The following is a 21738-nucleotide window of genomic DNA, read 5'->3' as shown; positions in this document are numbered from 1 at the left end:
TGTGTTAACCCATTTAAATCTCTCAAAAATCTAAGATATTACCCCATTTTCCTAATGAGAAAGCTGGGGCACCGAGACTTAATTCACAAGACCAAGGTCATAGGATGCAGGGTGCTAAACACGTGGGGAGGCTACAGACGCTACGCTCTTAGCCGGGTGTTTCCTGGTTCCCTCTCATCCGAGGTTTCAGTTCTGCGGTTTGTTACCTGTGGTCCAGGAATATTAAATGGAAAATTCCAGAATAGACTGTAAGTTTTAAATTACGTGTCGTTGTGAGTAGCGTGATGAAATCTCTAACTGTCAGCTCTGTCCTCCCGGGACATGAATCATCCTCTCGTCCAGGGTATCTGCCCGTTAATCACTTGGTGATCAGATCAGCCCTCATGGTATGGCAGTGCTTAAGTTCAGGTGATCCTTACTTTACTTAATAATGTCCCCAAAGTGCAAGACGGGTGATGCTGGCAATTTGGATATTCTCTTACTGCGCCTGTTTATAAATTAAATTTTATCCTAGGCGTGTATGTATAGGGAAAGGTGGATATGTAGGGTTCCAGCATCGCTGGGGGTCTTGGAACATACTCCCTGCAGATAAGGGGGCGGCTGTGTTTATTCACCCAGTGACTCAGCAGCTACTTACTGAGTTCTTAGGCTGTGGAACCAAATTGGTGAAGAACGCAGACAAGACTCCCTGCATCTCAGGGAGGGAGATGACAGAGGTAAAAATCAGTGGAGTGAACTCTCCAGCATATCAGAACGTGACTGGGGCTAAAAAAACGCAGGGGAGGAGGTTGGAGTGCCATGGGCATCTTCACTGAGGCCCTCCAGCCAGTGATGCTGGGAGGTGACCCCAGACCAACGTGTGAAGGGCTGAGCAAGTGCCCTCGGGGACACCGGATCTTGGTCCCAGGCAGGGCGGGCGGTGCAAAGGCCCTGAGCTGTTGAGGGGTGGGACGGGAGGGGCTCACGTGACTGCGAGGGGGATGGAGGAAGAGGGTGAGGGAAAAGGAGGAGAGGGCCGGATGGTTTGTAGGTGATCCTAAGGGGTCTGGCCTTTGCTTTGAAAAGACAGGAGGGTTTGGAGCAGGGGTGTGGTGCATTCTGACAGGTTTCCGTAAGAGGCAGGAGTAGGGAAGCAGGAGAGTACTTGGGGGACTATCTGAAATAGCCCAGGCAGGATGCGGGCGGCTTGGTCCAATCTGGTGATGGCAGAGTCCATGGGAAGTCTTCCATGGTCTGGGTGCATTTTGAAGGCCTGGCCAATAAGATTTGCTCTAGTACTAAGTATGCACAGGTGTGAAGAAAGGAGGCAGGAATGAGTTGCAACTGATGGACATGGGAGATCTGAGAGGCGCTGGGACTTGGATGGAGTGGGAGGTGCCCAGTGAGCAGGTGGCACCCTGTGCAGGGTCTTCAGGAGACCTGGGCGAAGATGCGTGTTTGGAGGCCGGTGATATTCCAAACTGTGGCCGCCCCGAGTGTGTGTGTGGGGGGGAAGGGAAAGCGTTTTGCTGTTATGGCTGTGGGGTGTTGTGCAAACACCTAGTGGGCATTTATTGGTGCTCGTAGGTGGTTCTCAATTTTTAAGAAGCATTTTTTTAATCTTAGTTTGATTAAGAAAACTGTAATATTAATTTTTCTTTTACTTCGCAATGGTGGGATTTGGCTAACTAAAGCATGCCTCTGATAGGCATGGCGGGGAATAAGATGCAGGGTCCTTCCTACATGCGGGGGGCTTTGCCTGTCCGTGTTCCTAATTGTTGAGCCTTAGAATCTGGTTCAGGCTGCAGCTCATTCAGCCTTGAAATGAAAGCCGTTTCCTAACATTTCTCAAATCCTTACAGACACAAAGCCTGTCAGAGGTGCAGACATCTGAGCTGTTTTTAAAGCTCTCTAATTCCTTTTTCTTTTTCGCTACAGCTATTTCTTTCTGTTTGCACATTAGGTAAAGGAATTTGGCTGGGCAGATGTCGGCGGCTGGACCGGCCAAGGCGGCTCCATTCTTGGGACAAAACGGTAATTCTCCTGTCTTGATTCTGACCTGAATGTTCTTGCGGGGAGCAGCTGGTGCAGATGCTGCTGCTTTAAGTTCCCGTAAAGGAATCCAGGAGGAATTGGTTCACGTCCTGGCTCCGGTCCAGGAGGGACCTGGGTTGTGTTATGGGGAGTTGATGAGATGTGGCCTGAAAAAGAGACAAAGCAGGGGACCTGGGAATGGCTTCCTCTGATAATTCCTTGTTTCCATTGATTGGAAGAACCCAGTGGTGGTAGAAACCCCTCATCTCGCTTGAGGTGATGCAGACAGGGATGTCTGAGCTGCGGTGACCTTGCTGTGTAGACAGGATTGATGTTGGCTCAGTGTCGTGGGGACTGCAGGCCTGAGCCGCCAGGTCCCCACAGCCGGAGGGAGGACCTGGGGGGCTCCACACAGAACCACACGTTTCTGAAGTGCAGCCGCTTCTGTTCTCGGGCACAGCTGGGGATGGGGTGTGTTCCCGAGGCACTGATTTAATACGAAGCTGTTTCTTCTCTGATCTCAGGGTGCAGCCATCATTAAGTGGCACATTTTAATGAGGAAAGGAAGTAGTTGGTACTTAAGCCTAACGAGTGTTGCACTCCATATGAGTGTCAGCCTGTTTGTTGTCCAGGGGAGTCGTCCCAACCTCTGTCCTGCTGTGAAGCTGGGTGCCCGCGTCACCCAGGAATCTGTGGAGCTGGCCTAGTTCTCCAAAGCTCTTTTGGTCCCGTCACCCCCCAGCGCCCTCGGGGGATGGTGTTCTGACAGCAGAGCTCCAGTTAGGAGCCAGGTCCCTATCGGCTGCCTCCTAGGCCCCTTCCGACCAACTGTAATGCCTCAGCACAGTCGGCTTCACGAGCCCCACCCCGGCGCTGCTCTGGGGTGGCTGGAGGGGCCAGCTGGCAGCGTATTCTCACGATGCTCGGACGCTGGGAGGGACCCTGTAGTCGACATCATGACCACTCATGTGCCCTGGCCACCCAGGCCCTATGACTTCTCTACATCCACCCCAACTATAAACCCCTGATACTCCAGACAGCACAAGGGAGAGATCGGGGTGGGTGCTGGTCTCAGGATGGGGCACAGCTGACTGTCATTTGTCTCTTCCACTTGCCGGCCGTGTTTGAACAGGTGGTAAAATGGGACGACATGAGCAGGTGTGCGTGGAGGTGACTTTAAATGAACTTAGATGGGATAAGGTACATGTACTCTGTACGTGACTCAAAAACTGGAAGTTTCCATCCAATTATCGTTGTGAACACTTGAAAGCTTTTGTGGTTCATTTTTTTTCCTAACCAGGCAGCAGGGTTCTTTGAGATCCAGGTGTTGGACAGCTGCAAAGTTTCTTCCCCTTTTCTTTTGAAAAGACCCTCTTTTGAGACCTGACTGCTGGCCGCTTTGCCGCGTGTGGTTCCCCAGCCCCTCTGTCCACCAGCAGCATGGACGAGGGAGCGGACATCCCCCTGCCGCTCAGTGCCATGCAGCTCAGCCTCGGAGGGTGGGGCACCAAGGGGGTCCTGCCTGACCGCTCTTCCCTTGAACCGTCCCCAGCACCCTCCCCGGGAAGTACCTGGAGGACATCGCTGCTCAGATGCACACCCATGGCATCAACGCGCTCTTGATCATCGGTGGATTCGAGGTACATTCTGCTCCCCTGCTGGCTGGCTAGCGCTGTTGGTTTGAATGGGGACCCCGTGCCGGCTCCTGTAAACATTGTGCCGTCTGTCCCTCGGTGTGACCAGGGGTGATGCAGCCTCGGGCCCAGCGGCCACTCAGTAATGGTGATGCAGAGAATGAGGGGTGGCAGCACTCGGGGACAGACACTGGCCCAGCTATGTAAAGGGACTCGATCGAGAAGCGAAAGCTTGACTCCATGTCTGGGGTCTGTCCGCTCAGGGAGTTCTCACCTCTGTCGAGTCTGTAGAGATGACCTTCTCTCTTGAACTGGAAGCCCATTGGCTATTCAGAGAGGAGGGCAGTGATGGGGCCAGATCATTATCTTTTAACTACATGTTGGACTGTCCACCTTCATTTTTGATATTCAGCCAAGATCAGTCCCATGATGACCTTTCTGTTTCCTTTAAAGAAAATGTGAGAGCCTCAAACAGTCAGACTCTCACCCGTGAGCGGCTTAGTCTCACCCCGACGGGACGATGCCCGCAGCCTCACCTTGGGTGCAGCGCTGCCCGTGATGGCGATGCATTTCCCTCCCCACCCCTGTCCCATCCTCACAACTGCACACACCCACCTGCAGGCCTACCTGGGACTGTTGGAGCTGTCAGCCGCCCGGGAGAAGCACAAGGAGTTCTGCGTCCCCATGGTCATGGTTCCCGCCACCGTCTCCAACAACGTGCCCGGCTCCGATTTCAGCATCGGGGCAGACACCGCCCTCAACACCATCACCGACGTGAGTGCTGACACCAGAGCAGGTGCCGCGGACACTAACCCAGGGCGCCTGGCCCGCTTTTATCTACCTGTGCACTCGAGGCAGAACCAGGGCACTAGGGTGGTTTGCTGAAAAGTTAAAAAAAAAGAAAAAAAAAAAGGTCCAGTGGTTAAGACTCTGCGCTTCCAATGCAGGGAACGCGGGTTCGATCCCTGGTGGGGAACTAAGATCCCACATGCTGATGCAGCCAAAAAAAAAAAAAAAAAAAGTCTGACAATCACCGATTCGGCTTCCAAAGATCTTTTGCCACCGTTTTCCTGTGCCACGGCCAGGGTGACATCATCTGTAGTGCAGGTAGTTTTGGGTCACAGTGACGTGGATATTCATTTAAATGCCTGTTTTTTTTTTTTTTGGCTGAGCTAAATTTACCAAAAGCCTAAAACACATTATTGTGATAAATCCTGGGTCCACTGGCCCGTGCTTTGATATTTGAGGGTAGAAGGTGGACTAAAGATTTTATAATTTTATTCATTGACCTGAATCCTCTTTTAAACAATCGTATTATTTTTGGTTTCGGCCGATAGCCTCATCCTCATCTTCCCCTTTGTGGACTGGGACGATAAAGCACATCTAAAATAATATTGATGTTATTTGAATGTGGGGTTTTTTTTGTTTTTTTTTTTAGCCAAATGGCCATAACAAAACATAGAAATACCTCTTAATCATTGTATTTGTAAATCACGCTTGGGAAATCACATTGGAGTTTGAAGGTCAGTATCTAACACAGAATGCATCACTCCCTTTTTTCAAAAAATTCGGCATCTAAAATTTTTCAGTAAATTCTAACATTTTATTTTCCTTGCAAGACGTAGATCTTGTGACTGTTTTTCTAAGCATTTTTCCTTAAACCCATGGCATCAAATCTGTCTCTATAGTGCTGGTAGATAAAAGAAAAGCTTTGTGGATAGAATTCTCTATTGGATAGAATTTACCTTGTAAGCAATGCTTGTTTCTTGCTTTCCTGAGCCTCTTAAACTTTCCGCAGTTTCTTTACTGAAAAGCCCTCCAGAGTCGCCTGTGTCCCCACGCTGGACCTCCTGACCCGCGTCCCTGCCTGCTTGCCTGCCGCTGCTTGTGCCTCCCCAGTGACACCATCTGTGCTTTCGCTGCTGTGGGACTAATTCAGCTCCTGATCGATGCTCAAGCTCTGAGTTGAAAGGTCATGTCTGTCGCAAAATGAATGTCATCACTGTGTCACTGCTTCTCCTGCATAGCTGGATCTGAATCTGCTCACTCCACGCTTGCAGTAGAGCAACGGAAGTTCATTTCCTAGTTGTCACCTAACTAGACCCCCTTGGGGTGGCAGGGACCCTGGGAGTGGTCGTTGGTGGGTCCTGACCGAGGTCGGTGCTACCACCCTGTGATGTTTCACGCGCCCTCAGGCAGGACGGGATTCTCCCACTTTATAATTCCAGGCTACTTTGCTACAAAGCATGATTTTTCCAGGTGATAAAGATTTCTTACGTGTGTTGTTGAAAATTTGAAAACCAGAATAAGTCCAGGGAAAATTCCAAATGATCCATCCTGCTTCCCTTCAAGGGGTTTTGAGATTATTATGCGACCCTTTACGTTCAGGATTTTATTCATTCAAGTTTCTCGGAGCCAGGCTCACAGTTGTAAAGTGGGCAATGCCTGTCCGTGACTGGGCCAGGGCTGTCCTTACAAGGTAGGTGGAAGTGATGCTCTGAGGGCCTAAGTAGGGTGTCTTGTTCTGGTTCATGAAGGATGGTCAGGGGGCCTGCCCCTCCCCAGGCCTGCTCAGTGGATCCTGGAGCTGGGGTGACAGAAGGCCGGGCTGGCGTGTTGAAGTCGCTGGGTTTCTCCCGGGGTTGTGTGTGTTAAGCCACAGTGAGGCTGAGTCTCTTAGGAGGCCTGGGTTCGGGCCTCGGCTGGGCCGGACACTTGCAAGGAGTGGGGCAGCAGGCAGGACCGTGCTGGGGGAGGGGCCTGAGGTGGGCAGAATGTCCCCAGGGCCTAGGGTGAGGACCCCGAGGTGGCCTCATGTGGTCAGCTGTCACATCCTCTGGACCCTTAACCACTGTCCTCATGTCACCTCCTTGTCAGCCTGTGTGCTGAGCTTACAGACATGTCACCCGAAACATCCCCAGGGGATTTAATGTCTCTAAGGTCACGGCGTCTCTGGGGCAGGTTTTCAGGGACTCCACAGGGTGAGGCTGTGCATCGCATCTACTCCTAGAACCAGCTCACTCGTCCCCTTCAGAACCGCAGCTGAAGCGACCTCGGGGCTGCCTGGGCCCCGGGAGGTGGCCGTGGCTACAGCTCTGCTGGTGGCCCTGAATTACGTCGGTGTGGGTGGCTCAGCGTCGGCCCCAGGACCTCGGGCTCGCGTCTGGACAGGGTTTTCCCCGGGCCCCCAGTGTCCCTCCCGTTTTCTTGGAGATCAGAGGAAAAGCAGGGGAGCGATGGTGACCAGAGGGTGGAGAGTACCTGCAGGTGTAGAACCGCCGTCAGATTTCAAGGTGCTGGCGCCCCGTCCACCGCCTACGTCGTGCGCCCCCTGACCCAGAGTATCCCGGGGCGGGGGTTCACACAGCCCAGGAGTCCGTCTAACTGTGGGGCTCACGTCCGGATCCGGCGGCCCTGCAGTGGTCCTGAGCTGCGCTGGGCGGAGGAGGGTCCGTGTGGGGTGTGGGAGCCAGGCCGGGTGGAGGGAGCAAGAGGCAGGCGAGCAACCCCCTGGAGCCCCTCACCTTCCTCCCTGCCACTCCCTGGACTAACCCACCGCGGGTGCCCCATCCTCGCGTCCTTGGGCTGCAGCCCCCTGAAACCCGGCCTGTTTGGGACTCTAGGGAATGGATGGGGGGAGGAGTAGGGGGTGGGCAGAGAGCACAGCCCTCCTCGAGGCCTGGATCCATCCTGCCTGTGAATTTTCTTGCAGAAGGCACCCCAAGGTGGTTTTAGGCGGGAGGAATGAAGACGGATGGGGCAGACGCCCATCGGGCGCACGTTCTGCTGCGCATCGGGCTGTGTTTGGAGCTGTGGCTTCAGGGACCCGGGTCACTAATGAGCCACTTTGACTAACACTGAGGCAGGGGATCTGGACCCCAGACCTGTGCTTGAGAAGGCCCGCTTCTCTGACACCTGAGCCCAACAGTTTCACTGGGATCCCAACCAACTCGGGGCTCAGGGCACCCAGCGCTGCTCGGTGTGAGATTCACAGGGCCCCGAGGGGAGGGGGCTTCCCACGCTCTGCCTTCAGAGCTGTGGCAGCTGGCACTGCGTCTCTGATGTGGGACCCAGCACACTGGCCCAGCCCCTAAGCTCTCCCCAGGCGCCCACCCCCAGTGGTGGCCCTCACCTCCTCCCAGATGCCAAGAAGGGACAGGTTGTTTCTCCAGCCCTGTCCCAGCGCCGCCAGGCCCCGCTCTGCTGCCCGCCTGCCTGGCACAGTGGTGTGCCTGGTCCTGAGGCCTTGCCTGAGCCTGCACCCCGAGGCCCCCAATTCTGAGTCTCCCCCGTGCACCCCATGTCCCCCTACTGCTGGATCCCCGAACTGCTGAGTCCCCCCTCCTGCACCCCATGTCGCCAAATTTCTAGGTCCCCCCTCCTGCACCCCATAGCCCCCCACTGCTGAGTCCCCCCGCCTGCACCCCAGGCCCCCACTTCTGAGTCACCCCTCCTGCACTCCATGTCCCCCCACTGCTGGGTCACCCCTCCTGCAAAGCAGGTCCCCCGCTTCTCAGTCTCCCCTCCTGCACCCATGTTCTCTCACTACTGGGACCCCCTCCTGCACTCCATAGCCCACCACCGCTGCGTTCCACCTCCTGTACCTCAGGCCCCCCACGTCTAAGTCTCCCCTCCTGCACCTCATGTCCCCTCACTTCTAAGTCTCCCTTCCTGCACTCCATGTCCCCCCACTGCTGGGTCCCACCTCCAGCACCGCAGGAGCCACACTCTGAGTCTCCCGTACTGCACCCCATGTGCCCCAACTTCTGAGTCTCCCCTCCTGCACCCCATGTCCCCCCACTAAGTCTCCCCTCCTGCACCCCAAGAACCCCCACTTCTAGGTCCGCCCTCATGCACACGAGGTGCCCCAATTCTGAGCCTCCCATCCTGCACTCCATACCCCCCACTGCTGGGTCCCCCTCCCTCAAACCAGGTCCCCCACTTCTGAGTCTCCCCGCCCGCACCCCATGTACTCCCAATGCTGGGTCCCTCCTGAAACCCAGGCCCCCCAACTCTGAGTCTCCCCTCCTGCACCCCATGTCCCCCCACTTCTGAGTCTCCCCTCCTGCACCCCATTTCCGCCTAATGCTGGGTCCAACTCCTGCACCCCATTTCCCCCCACTTCTGAGTCTCCCCTCGTGTACCCCTGGCCCCGCACTTCTGAGGCTCTCCGCCTGCACCCCATGTCCTCCAACTTCCGAGTCTCTCCTGCACCCCATGTCCCCCCACTTCTGAAGCTCCCCTCCTGTACTCCATGTTCCCCCACTGCTGTGTCCACCCTCCACCGCAGGCACCCCACTACCGAATCTCCCCTTCTATCCCGTCCTCCTACTTCTGAGGCTCACCTCCTGCCCCCGTTGTCCCCCCACTTCTGTCTCCCCTCCTGCACCCCATATCCCCCCAGTTATGAGTCACCCCACCTTCACCCCTTGTCCCCCCAGTTCTGAGTGTGCACCCTATGTGCCCCACTTCTGAATCTCCCCTCCTGCACCCCAGGTCCCCCACTTCTGAGTCTCCCCTCCTGCACCCCATGTCCCCCTACTTCTGGGTCTCCCCTCCTGCACCCCATGTCCCCCCACTTCTGAGTCACCCCAACTTCACCCCTTGTCCCCCCAGTTCTGAGTCTCCCCTCCTGCACCCCATGTCCCCCTACTGCTGCTGTGTCCCCCCTCCTGCACCCCAGGCACCCCAGTTCTTCCTCTGTCTTCACCTAGCTGATTCATTCCCCTGCCTCAGTTAGTCTACTGTTGATTGCTCCTAGTGTATTTTTCATTTCAGTTGTATACGTTCTTCACCTGTGTTTGGTTTCTCCTTTATATTTTCTAACTCCGTGTGAAAACCTTGAAATTTCTTGCTCCGTTCATCAGTTCTTACCCGAGTTCTTTGATCATCTTTATGATCATTACCTTAAACTCTCTATCGGATAGATCGCCGATCTCTACTTCACTTAGTTTTTCTCCTGGGGTTTTCATCTTATGCCTTCCACATGGTCCTCTATCACCTAATTTTGCCTAATTTTCAGTTTTCATTTCTGTGCATTTGGTAGGTTGGTTACATTTCCTGATCTTGGAGAAGTTGCCTTTTGCAGGAGATGTCCTATACATCCCAGCTGCACACTTGCCTCTGGTCACCAGAGCTGTATGCTTTAGGGGTGTCCCCTATGTGAGCTATGTGGCTCCTTCTGTTTTGGTGAGCTGACTGCTGAGGGCAGTCTTGTAGGTATGGTCGGCCCCTGGTCTGGTTGGATGTGAGCCCCTGCTTTATGCCCAGGCTGCCAGCTACGGTTGGAGGGGTCAGGTCACAAGGCAGCTGGCTGTGGAACCCTGGGTGGTCTCGGGGCTAGTGCTGGCTCACTGGTGGGCAGAGCCAGGTTCTGGGGTGTGTGTTTGCAGGGTTCCCAGATCCAGTGTCAGCCTGCTGGTGGATTGGGCCAGCTCCTGACACAGCTGGCTGCAGCTTCTGGGGTGTCCCAAAGCTAGTACTGGTCTCAAGGTGGGTGGGGCTGACTGAGGAGTCCAGAACTCTCAGAGCTGGTGTCAGCCTGCTGGTGGTGGGTTTAGGACCCAGGGGTCCTGGAGTTTGTGCCAGCCTGCCTGTATGTTGGCTGGGTCCAGACAAGTCAGGGTGTGGTGCTGAAGTGGTTCTGCAGTGGGTGTCCACCTGCTGGTGGGTGAAGCCAGGTCCTGGTGCTAGTTCTGTACCCTGTCGTGTGGACCAGGTCCCGAGTCTCTGGCTGCAGGGCTCGGTGTCCCAGAGTCTGTGTCAGAACACTAGTTGGTGGGGTCAAAGCTCAGGGGGACCTAGGGCTGGTGCTGCCCCACTTCTGAGTCTCCCCTCCTGCACCCCATGTCACCCCGCTTCTGAGTCTCCCCTCCTGCACTCCATGTCCCCCCACTGCTGGGTCCCCCCTGCAACCCGGTACCCCACCTTCTGAGTCTCCCCTCCTGCACCCCATGTCCCCCCAGGTCTGAGTCACCCCACCTTCACCCCTTGTCCCCCCAGTTCTGAGTGTGCACCCTATGTGCCCCACTTCTGAATCTCCCCTCCTGCACCCCAGGTCCCCCCACTTCTGAGTCTCCCCTCCTGCACCCTCTGTCCCCCCACTACTGAGTCTCCCCTCCTGTACCCCATGTCCCCCACTTCTGAGTCTGCACCCCATGTGCCCCACTTCTGAGTCTCCCCTCCTGCACCCCATGTCCCCCTACTTCTGGGTCTCCCCTCCTGCACCCCATGTCCCCCCACTTCTGAGTCACCCCAACTTCACCCCTTGTCCCCCCAGTTCTGAGTCTCCCCTCCTGCACCCCATGTCCCCCTACTGCTGCTGTGTCCCCCCTCCTGCACCCCAGGCACCCCAGTTCTTACTCTGTCTTCACCTAGCTGATTCATTCCCCTGCCTCAGTTAATCTACTGTTGATTGCTCGTAGTGTATTTTTCATTTCAGTTGTATACGTTCTTCACCTGTGTTTGGTTTCTCCTTTATATTTTCTAACTCCGTGTGAAAACCTTGAAATTTCTTGCTCCGTTCATCAGTTCTTACCCGAGTTCTTTGATCATCTTTATGATCATTACCTTAAACTCTCTATCGGATAGATCGCCGATCTCTACTTCACTTAGTTTTTCTCCTGGGGTTTTCATCTTATGCCTTCCACATGGTCCTCTATCACCTAATTTTGCCTAATTTTCAGTTTTCATTTCTGTGCATTTGGTAGGTTGGTTACATTTCCTGATCTTGGAGAAGTTGCCTTTTGCAGGAGATGTCCTATACGTCCCAGCTGCACACTTGCCTCTGGTCACCAGAGCTGTATGCTTTAGGGGTGTCCCCTATGTGAGCTATGTGGCTCCTTCTGTTTTGGTGAGCTGACTGCTGAGGGCAGTCTTGTAGGTATGGTCGGCCCCTGGTCTGGTTGGTTGTGAGCCCCTGCTTTATGCCCAGGCTGCCAGCTACGGTTGGAGGGGTCAGGTCACAAGGCAGCTGGCTGTGGAACCCTGGGTGGTCTCGGGGCTAGTGCTGGCTCACTGGTGGGCAGAGCCAGGTTCTGGGGTGTGTGTTTGCAGGGTTCCCAGATCCAGTGTCAGCCTGCTGGTGCATTGGGCCAGTTCCTGACACAGCTGGCTGCAGCTTCTGGGGTGTCCCAAAGCTAGTACTGGTCTGAAGGTGGGTGGGGCTGACTGAGGAGTCCAGAACTCTCAGAGCTGGTGTCAGCCTGCTGGTGGTGGGTTTAGGACCCAGGGGTCCTGGAGTTTGTGCCAGCCTGCCTGTATGTTGGCTGGGTCCCAACAAGTCAGGGTGTGGTGCTGAAGTGGTTCTGCAGTGGGTGTCCACCTGCTGGTGGGTGAAGCCAGGTCCTGGTGCTAGTTCTGTACCCTGTCGTGTGGACCAGGTCCCGAGTCTCTGGCTGCAGGGCTCGGTGTCCCAGAGTCTGTGTCAGAACACTAGTTGGTGGGGTCAAAGCTCAGGGGGACCTAGGGCTGCCCCACTTCTGAGTCTCCCCTCCTGCACCCCATGTCACCCCGCTTCTGAGTCTCCCCTCCTGCACTCCATGTCCCCCCACTGCTGGGTCCCCCCTGCAACCCGGTACCCCACCTTCTGAGTCTCCCCTCCTGCACCCCATGTCCCCCCAGGTCTGAGTCACCCCACCTTCACCCCTTGTCCCCCCAGTTCTGAGTGTGCACCCTATGTGCCCCACTTCTGAATCTCCCCTCCTGCACCCCAGGTCCCCCCACTTCTGAATCTCCCCTCCTGCACCCCAGGTCCCCCCACTTCTGAGTCTCCCCTCCTGCACCCTCTGTCCCCCCACTACTGAGTCTCCCCTCCTGTACCCCATGTCCCCCACTTCTGAGTCTGCACCCCATGTGCCCCACTTCTGAGTCTCCCCTCCTGCACCCCATGTCCCCCTACTTCTGGGTCTCCCCTCCTGCACCCCATGTCCCCCCACTTCTGAGTCACCCCAACTTCACCCCTTGTCCCCCCAGTTCTGAGTCTCCCCTCCTGCACCCCATGTCCCCCTACTGCTGCTGTGTCCCCCCTCCTGCACCCCAGGCACCCCAGTTCTTACTCTGTCTTCACCTAGCTGATTCATTCCCCTGCCTCAGTTAATCTACTGTTGATTGCTCGTAGTGTATTTTTCATTTCAGTTGTATACGTTCTTCACCTGTGTTTGGTTTCTCCTTTATATTTTCTAACTCCGTGTGAAAACCTTGAAATTTCTTGCTCCGTTCATCAGTTCTTACCCGAGTTCTTTGATCATCTTTATGATCATTACCTTAAACTCTCTATCGGATAGATCGCCGATCTCTACTTCACTTAGTTTTTCTCCTGGGGTTTTCATCTTATGCCTTCCACATGGTCCTCTATCACCTAATTTTGCCTAATTTTCAGTTTTCATTTCTGTGCATTTGGTAGGTTGGTTACATTTCCTGATCTTGGAGAAGTTGCCTTTTGCAGGAGATGTCCTATACATCCCAGCTGCACACTTGCCTCTGGTCACCAGAGCTGTATGCTTTAGGGGTGTCCCCTATGTGAGCTATGTGGCTCCTTCTGTTTTGGTGAGCTGACTGCTGAGGGCAGTCTTGTAGGTATGGTCGGCCCCTGGTCTGGTTGGTTGTGAGCCCCTGCTTTATGCCCAGGCTGCCAGCTACGGTTGGAGGGGTCAGGTCACAAGGCAGCTGGCTGTGGAACCCTGGGTGGTCTCGGGGCTAGTGCTGGCTCACTGGTGGGCAGAGCCAGGTTCTGGGGTGTGTGTTTGCAGGGTTCCCAGATCCAGTGTCAGCCTGCTGGTGCATTGGGCCAGTTCCTGACACAGCTGGCTGCAGCTTCTGGGGTGTCCCAAAGCTAGTACTGGTCTGAAGGTGGGTGGGGCTGACTGAGGAGTCCAGAACTCTCAGAGCTGGTGTCAGCCTGCTGGTGGTGGGTTTAGGACCCAGGGGTCCTGGAGTTTGTGCCAGCCTGCCTGTATGTTGGCTGGGTCCCAACAAGTCAGGGTGTGGTGCTGAAGTGGTTCTGCAGTGGGTGTCCACCTGCTGGTGGGTGAAGCCAGGTCCTGGTGCTAGTTCTGTACCCTGTCGTGTGGACCAGGTCCCGAGTCTCTGGCTGCAGGGCTCGGTGTCCCAGAGTCTGTGTCAGAACACTAGTTGGTGGGGTCAAAGCTCAGGGGGACCTAGGGCTGCCCCACTTCTGAGTCTCCCCTCCTGCACCCCATGTCACCCCGCTTCTGAGTCTCCCCTCCTGCACTCCATGTCCCCCCACTGCTGGGTCCCCCCTGCAACCCGGTACCCCACCTTCTGAGTCTCCCCTCCTGCACCCCATGTCCCCCCAGGTCTGAGTCACCCCACCTTCACCCCTTGTCCCCCCAGTTCTGAGTGTGCACCCTATGTGCCCCACTTCTGAATCTCCCCTCCTGCACCCCAGGTCCCCCCACTTCTGAGTCTCCCCTCCTGCACCCTCTGTCCCCCCACTACTGAGTCTCCCCTCCTGTACCCCATGTCCCCCCACTTCTGAGTCTGCACCCCATGTGCCCCACTTCTGAGTCTCCCCTCCTGCACCCCATGTCCCCCTACTTCTGGGTCTCCCCTCCTGCACCCCATGTCCCCCCACTTCTGAGTCACCCCAACTTCACCCCTTGTCACCCCAGTTCTGAGTCTCCCCTCCTGCACCCCATGTCCCCCTACTGCTGCTGTGTCCCCCCTCCTGCACCCCAGGCACCCCAGTTCTTACTCTGTCTTCACCTAGCTGATTCATTCCCCTGCCTCAGTTAATCTACTGTTGATTGCTCGTAGTGTATTTTTCATTTCAGTTGTATACGTTCTTCCCCTGTGTTTGGTTTCTCCTTTATATTTTCTAACTCCGTGTGAAAACCTTGAAATTTCTTGCTCCGTTCATCAGTTCTTACCCGAGTTCTTTGATCATCTTTATGATCATTACCTTAAACTCTCTATCGGATAGATCGCCGATCTCTACTTCACTTAGTTTTTCTCCTGGGGTTTTCATCTTATGCCTTCCACATGGTCCTCTATCACCTAATTTTGCCTAATTTTCAGTTTTCATTTCTGTGCATTTGGTAGGTTGGTTACATTTCCTGATCTTGGAGAAGTTGCCTTTTGCAGGAGATGTCCTATACATCCCAGCTGCACACTTGCCTCTGGTCACCAGAGCTGTCTGCTTTAGGGGTGTCCCCTATGTGGCTCCTTCTGTTTTGGTGAGCTGACTGCTGAGGGCAGTCTTGTAGGTATGGTCGGCCCCTGGTCTGGTTGGTTGTGAGCCCCTGCTTTATGCCCAGGCTGCCAGCTACGGTTGGAGGGGTCAGGTCACAAGGCAGCTGGCTGTGGAACCCTGGGTGGTCTCGGGGCTAGTGCTGGCTCACTGGTGGGCAGAGCCAGGTTCTGGGGTGTGTGTTTGCAGGGTTCCCAGATCCAGTGTCAGCCTGCTGGTGCATTGGGCCAGTTCCTGACACAGCTGGCTGCAGCTTCTGGGGTGTCCCAAAGCTAGTACTGGTCTGAAGGTGGGTGGGGCTGACTGAGGAGTCCAGAACTCTCAGAGCTGGTGTCAGCCTGCTGGTGGTGGGTTTAGGACCCAGGGGTCCTGGAGTTTGTGCCAGCCTGCCTGTATGTTGGCTGGGTCCAGACAAGTCAGGGTGTGGTGCTGAAGTGGTTCTGCAGTGGGTGTCCACCTGCTGGTGGGTGAAGCCAGGTCCTGGTGCTAGTTCTGTACCCTGTCGTGTGGACCAGGTCCCGAGTCTCTGGCTGCAGGGCTCGGTGTCCCAGAGTCTGTGTCAGAACACTAGTTGGTGGGGTCAAAGCTCAGGGGGACCTAGGGCTGGTGCTGCCCCACTTCTGAGTCTCCCCTCCTGCACCCCATGTCACCCCGCTTCTGAGTCTCCCCTCCTGCACTCCATGTCCCCCCACTGCTGGGTCCCCCCTGCAACCTGGTACCCCACCTTCTGAGTCTCCCCTCCTGCACCCCATGTCCCCCCAGGTCTGAGTCACCCCACCTTCACCCCTTGTCCCCCCAGTTCTGAGTGTGCACCCTATGTGCCCCACTTCTGAATCTCCCCTCCTGCACCCCAGGTCCCCCCACTTCTGAGTCTCCCCTCCTGCACCCTCTGTCCCCCCACTACTGAGTCTCCCCTCCTGTACCCCATGTCCCCCACTTCTGAGTCTGCACCCCATGTGCCCCACTTCTGAGTCTCCCCTCCTGCACCCCATGTCCCCCTACTTCTGGGTCTCCCCTCCTGCACCCCATGTCCCCCCACTTCTGAGTCACCCCAACTTCACCCCTTGTCCCCCCAGTTCTGAGTCTCCCCTCCTGCACCCCATGTCCCCCTACTGCTGCTGTGTCCCCCCTCCTGCACCCCAGGCACCCCAGTTCTTACTCTGTCTTCACCTAGCTGATTCATTCCCCTGCCTCAGTTAATCTACTGTTGATTGCTCCTAGTGTATTTTTCATTTCAGTTGTATACGTTCTTCACCTGTGTTTGGTTTCTCCTTTATATTTTCTAACTCCGTGTGAAAACCTTGAAATTTCTTGCTCCGTTCATCAGTTCTTACCCGAGTTCTTTGATCATCTTTATGATCATTACCTTAAACTCTCTATCGGATAGATCGCCGATCTCTACTTCACTTAGTTTTTCTCCTGGGGTTTTCATCTTATGCCTTCCACATGGTCCTCTATCACCTAATTTTGCCTAATTTTCAGTTTTCATTTCTGTGCATTTGGTAGGTTGGTTACATTTCCTGATCTTGGAGAAGTTGCCTTTTGCAGGAGATGTCCTATACGTCCCAGCTGCACACTTGCCTCTGGTCACCAGAGCTGTATGCTTTAGGGGTGTCCCCTATGTGAGCTATGTGGCTCCTTCTGTTTTGGTGAGCTGACTGCTGAGGGCAGTCTTGTAGGTATGGTCGGCCCCTGGTCTGGTTGGTTGTGAGCCCCTGCTTTATGCCCAGGCTGCCAGCTACGGTTGGAGGGGTCAGGTCACAAGGCAGCTGGCTGTGGAACCCTGGGTGGTCTCGGGGCTAGTGCTGGCTCACTGGTGGGCAGAGCCAGGTTCTGGGGTGTGTGTTTGCAGGGTTCCCAGATCCAGTGTCAGCCTGCTGGTGCATTGGGCCAGTTCCTGACACAGCTGGCTGCAGCTTCTGGGGTGTCCCAAAGCTAGTACTGGTCTGAAGGTGGGTGGGGCTGACTGAGGAGTCCAGAACTCTCAGAGCTGGTGTCAGCCTGCTGGTGGTGGGTTTAGGACCCAGGGGTCCTGGAGTTTGTGCCAGCCTGCCTGTATGTTGGCTGGGTCCCAACAAGTCAGGGTGTGGTGCTGAAGTGGTTCTGCAGTGGGTGTCCACCTGCTGGTGGGTGAAGCCAGGTCCTGGTGCTAGTTCTGTACCCTGTCGTGTGGACCAGGTCCCGAGTCTCTGGCTGCAGGGCTCGGTGTCCCAGAGTCTGTGTCAGAACACTAGTTGGTGGGGTCAAAGCTCAGGGGGACCTAGGGCTGGTGCTGCCCCACTTCTGAGTCTCCCCTCCTGCACCCCATGTCACCCCGCTTCTGAGTCTCCCCTCCTGCACTCCATGTCCCCCCACTGCTGGGTCCCCCCTGCAACCTGGTACCCCACCTTCTGAGTCTCCCCTCCTGCACCCCATGTCCCCCCAGGTCTGAGTCACCCCACCTTCACCCCTTGTCCCCCCAGTTCTGAGTGTGCACCCTATGTGCCCCACTTCTGAATCTCCCCTCCTGCACCCCAGGTCCCCCCACTTCTGAGTCTCCCCTCCTGCACCCTCTGTCCCCCCACTACTGAGTCTCCCCTCCTGTACCCCATGTCCCCCACTTCTGAGTCTGCACCCCATGTGCCCCACTTCTGAGTCTCCCCTCCTGCACCCCATGTCCCCCTACTTCTGGGTCTCCCCTCCTGCACCCCATGTCCCCCCACTTCTGAGTCACCCCAACTTCACCCCTTGTCCCCCCAGTTCTGAGTCTCCCCTCCTGCACCCCATGTCCCCCTACTGCTGCTGTGTCCCCCCTCCTGCACCCCAGGCACCCCAGTTCTTACTCTGTCTTCACCTAGCTGATTCATTCCCCTGCCTCAGTTAATCTACTGTTGATTGCTCGTAGTGTATTTTTCATTTCAGTTGTATACGTTCTTCACCTGTGTTTGGTTTCTCCTTTATATTTTCTAACTCCGTGTGAAAACCTTGAAATTTCTTGCTCCGTTCATCAGTTCTTACCCGAGTTCTTTGATCATCTTTATGATCATTACCTTAAACTCTCTATCGGATAGATCGCCGATCTCTACTTCACTTAGTTTTTCTCCTGGGGTTTTCATCTTATGCCTTCCACATGGTCCTCTATCACCTAATTTTGCCTAATTTTCAGTTTTCATTTCTGTGCATTTGGTAGGTTGGTTACATTTCCTGATCTTGGAGAAGTTGCCTTTTGCAGGAGATGTCCTATACATCCCAGCTGCACACTTGCCTCTGGTCACCAGAGCTGTATGCTTTAGGGGTGTCCCCTATGTGAGCTATGTGGCTCCTTCTGTTTTGGTGAGCTGACTGCTGAGGGCAGTCTTGTAGGTATGGTCGGCCCCTGGTCTGGTTGGTTGTGAGCCCCTGCTTTATGCCCAGGCTGCCAGCTACGGTTGGAGGGGTCAGGTCACAAGGCAGCTGGCTGTGGAACCCTGGGTGGTCTCGGGGCTAGTGCTGGCTCACTGGTGGGCAGAGCCAGGTTCTGGGGTGTGTGTTTGCAGGGTTCCCAGATCCAGTGTCAGCCTGCTGGTGCATTGGGCCAGTTCCTGACACAGCTGGCTGCAGCTTCTGGGGTGTCCCAAAGCTAGTACTGGTCTGAAGGTGGGTGGGGCTGACTGAGGAGTCCAGAACTCTCAGAGCTGGTGTCAGCCTGCTGGTGGTGGGTTTAGGACCCAGGGGTCCTGGAGTTTGTGCCAGCCTGCCTGTATGTTGGCTGGGTCCCAACAAGTCAGGGTGTGGTGCTGAAGTGGTTCTGCAGTGGGTGTCCACCTGCTGGTGGGTGAAGCCAGGTCCTGGTGCTAGTTCTGTACCCTGTCGTGTGGACCAGGTCCCGAGTCTCTGGCTGCAGGGCTCGGTGTCCCAGAGTCTGTGTCAGAACACTAGTTGGTGGGGTCAAAGCTCAGGGGGACCTAGGGCTGCCCCACTTCTGAGTCTCCCCTCCTGCACCCCATGTCACCCCGCTTCTGAGTCTCCCCTCCTGCACTCCATGTCCCCCCACTGCTGGGTCCCCCCTGCAACCCGGTACCCCACCTTCTGAGTCTCCCCTCCTGCACCCCATGTCCCCCCAGGTCTGAGTCACCCCACCTTCACCCCTTGTCCCCCCAGTTCTGAGTGTGCACCCTATGTGCCCCACTTCTGAATCTCCCCTCCTGCACCCCAGGTCCCCCCACTTCTGAGTCTCCCCTCCTGCACCCTCTGTCCCCCCACTACTGAGTCTCCCCTCCTGTACCCCATGTCCCCCCACTTCTGAGTCTGCACCCCATGTGCCCCACTTCTGAGTCTCCCCTCCTGCACCCCATGTCCCCCTACTTCTGGGTCTCCCCTCCTGCACCCCATGTCCCCCCACTTCTGAGTCACCCCAACTTCACCCCTTGTCACCCCAGTTCTGAGTCTCCCCTCCTGCACCCCATGTCCCCCTACTGCTGCTGTGTCCCCCCTCCTGCACCCCAGGCACCCCAGTTCTTACTCTGTCTTCACCTAGCTGATTCATTCCCCTGCCTCAGTTAATCTACTGTTGATTGCTCGTAGTGTATTTTTCATTTCAGTTGTATACGTTCTTCCCCTGTGTTTGGTTTCTCCTTTATATTTTCTAACTCCGTGTGAAAACCTTGAAATTTCTTGCTCCGTTCATCAGTTCTTACCCGAGTTCTTTGATCATCTTTATGATCATTACCTTAAACTCTATCGGATAGATCGCCGATCTCTACTTCACTTAGTTTTTCTCCTGGGGTTTTCATCTTATGCCTTCCACATGGTCCTCTATCACCTAATTTTGCCTAATTTTCAGTTTTCATTTCTGTGCATTTGGTAGGTTGGTTACATTTCCTGATCTTGGAGAAGTTGCCTTTTGCAGGAGATGTCCTATACATCCCAGCTGCACACTTGCCTCTGGTCACCAGAGCTGTATGCTTTAGGGGTGTCCCCTATGTGGCTCCTTCTGTTTTGGTGAGCTGACTGCTGAGGGCAGTCTTGTAGGTATGGTCGGCCCCTGGTCTGGTTGGTTGTGAGCCCCTGCTTTATGCCCAGGCTGCCAGCTACGGTTGGAGGGGTCAGGTCACAAGGCAGCTGGCTGTGGAACCCTGGGTGGTCTCGGGGCTAGTGCTGGCTCACTGGTGGGCAGAGCCAGGTTCTGGGGTGTGTGTTTGCAGGGTTCCCAGATCCAGTGTCAGCCTGCTGGTGCATCGGGCCAGTTCCTGACACAGCTGGCTGCAGCTTCTGGGGTGTCCCAAAGCTAGTACTGGTCTGAAGGTGGGTGGGGCTGACTGAGGAGTCCAGAACTCTCAGAGCTGGTGTCAGCCTGCTGGTGGTGGGTTTAGGACCCAGGGGTCCTGGAGTTTGTGCCAGCCTGCCTGTATGTTGGCTGGGTCCCGACAAGTCAGGGTGTGGTGCTGAAGTGGTTCTGCAGTGGGTGTCCACCTGCTGGTGGGTGAAGCCAGGTCCTGGTGCTAGTTCTGTACCCTGTCGTGTGGACCAGGTCCCGAGTCTCTGGCTGCAGGGCTCGGTGTCCCAGAGTCTGTGTCAGAACACTAGTTGGTGGGGTCAAAGCTCAGGGGGACCTAGGGCTGGTGCTGCCCCACTTCTGAGTCTCCCCTCCTGCACCCCATGTCACCCCGCTTCTGAGTCTCCCCTCCTGCACTCCATGTCCCCCCACTGCTGGGTCCCCCCTGCAACCTGGTACCCCACATTCTGAGTCTCCCCTCCTGCACCCCATGTCCCCCCAGGTCTGAGTCACCCCACCTTCACCCCTTGTCCCCCCAGTTCTGAGTGTGCACCCTATGTGCCCCACTTCTGAATCTCCCCTCCTGCACCCCAGGTCCCCCCACTTCTGAGTCTCCCCTCCTGCACCCTCTGTCCCCCCACTAGAGTCTCCCCTCCTGTACCCCATGTCCCCCCACTTCTGAGTCTGCACCCCATGTGCCCCACTTCTGAGTCTCCCCTCCTGCACCCCATGTCCCCCTACTTCTGGGTCTCCCCTCCTGCACCCCATGTCCCCCCACTTCTGAGTCACCCCAACTTCACCCCTTGTCCCCCCAGTTCTGAGTCTCCCCTCCTGCACCCCATGTCCCCCTACTGCTGCTGTGTCCCCCCTCCTGCACCCCAGGCACCCCAGTTCTTACTCTGTCTTCACCTAGCTGATTCATTCCCCTGCCTCAGTTAATCTACTGTTGATTGCTCCTAGTGTATTTTTCATTTCAGTTGTATACGTTCTTCACCTGTGTTTGGTTTCTCCTTTATATTTTCTAACTCCGTGTGAAAACCTTGAAATTTCTTGCTCCGTTCATCAGTTCTTACCCGAGTTCTTTGATCATCTTTATGATCATTACCTTAAACTCTCTATCGGATAGATCGCCGATCTCTACTTCACTTAGTTTTTCTCCTGGGGTTTTCATCTTATGCCTTCCACATGGTCCTCTATCACCTAATTTTGCCTAATTTTCAGTTTTCATTTCTGTGCATTTGGTAGGTTGGTTACATTTCCTGATCTTGGAGAAGTTGCCTTTTGCAGGAGATGTCCTATACGTCCCAGCTGCACACTTGCCTCTGGTCACCAGAGCTGTATGCTTTAGGGGTGTCCCCTATGTGAGCTATGTGGCTCCTTCTGTTTTGGTGAGCTGACTGCTGAGGGCAGTCTTGTAGGTATGGTCGGCCCCTGGTCTGGTTGGTTGTGAGCCCCTGCTTTATGCCCAGGCTGCCAGCTACGGTTGGAGGGGTCAGGTCACAAGGCAGCTGGCTGTGGAACCCTGGGTGGTTTCGGGGCTAGTGCTGGCTCACTGGTGGGCAGAGCCAGGTTCTGGGGTGTGTGTTTGCAGGGTTCCCAGATCCAGTGTCAGCCTGCTGGTGCATCGGGCCAGTTCCTGACACAGCTGG

The 21738-nt window shown here is 55.5% G+C and overlaps 1 protein-coding gene across 2 annotated transcripts in view; it reads left to right on the top strand.

Annotated features, from left to right (window-relative positions):
* PFKP (phosphofructokinase, platelet) overlaps nt 1-21738 on the top strand; it is a 181791-nt gene that overhangs the window by 45755 nt on the left and 114298 nt on the right. For both annotated transcript variants that reach the window (XM_079914020.1, XM_079914021.1), the window contains exons 14-16: nt 1943-2013; nt 3566-3653; nt 4269-4421. In XM_079914020.1, the coding sequence (XP_079770146.1) occupies nt 1943-2013; nt 3566-3653; nt 4269-4421 (312 nt within the window). The remainder of the gene's footprint in view (nt 1-1942; nt 2014-3565; nt 3654-4268; nt 4422-21738) is intronic.

This window comes from Stenella coeruleoalba (genome assembly GCF_951394435.1).
Source record: "Stenella coeruleoalba genome assembly, chromosome: 2".
NCBI lineage: Eukaryota > Metazoa > Chordata > Mammalia > Artiodactyla > Delphinidae > Stenella > Stenella coeruleoalba.
The sequence above is the reverse complement of the archived record's forward strand: the minus strand, read 5'-3'. Positions and strand labels throughout refer to the sequence as shown.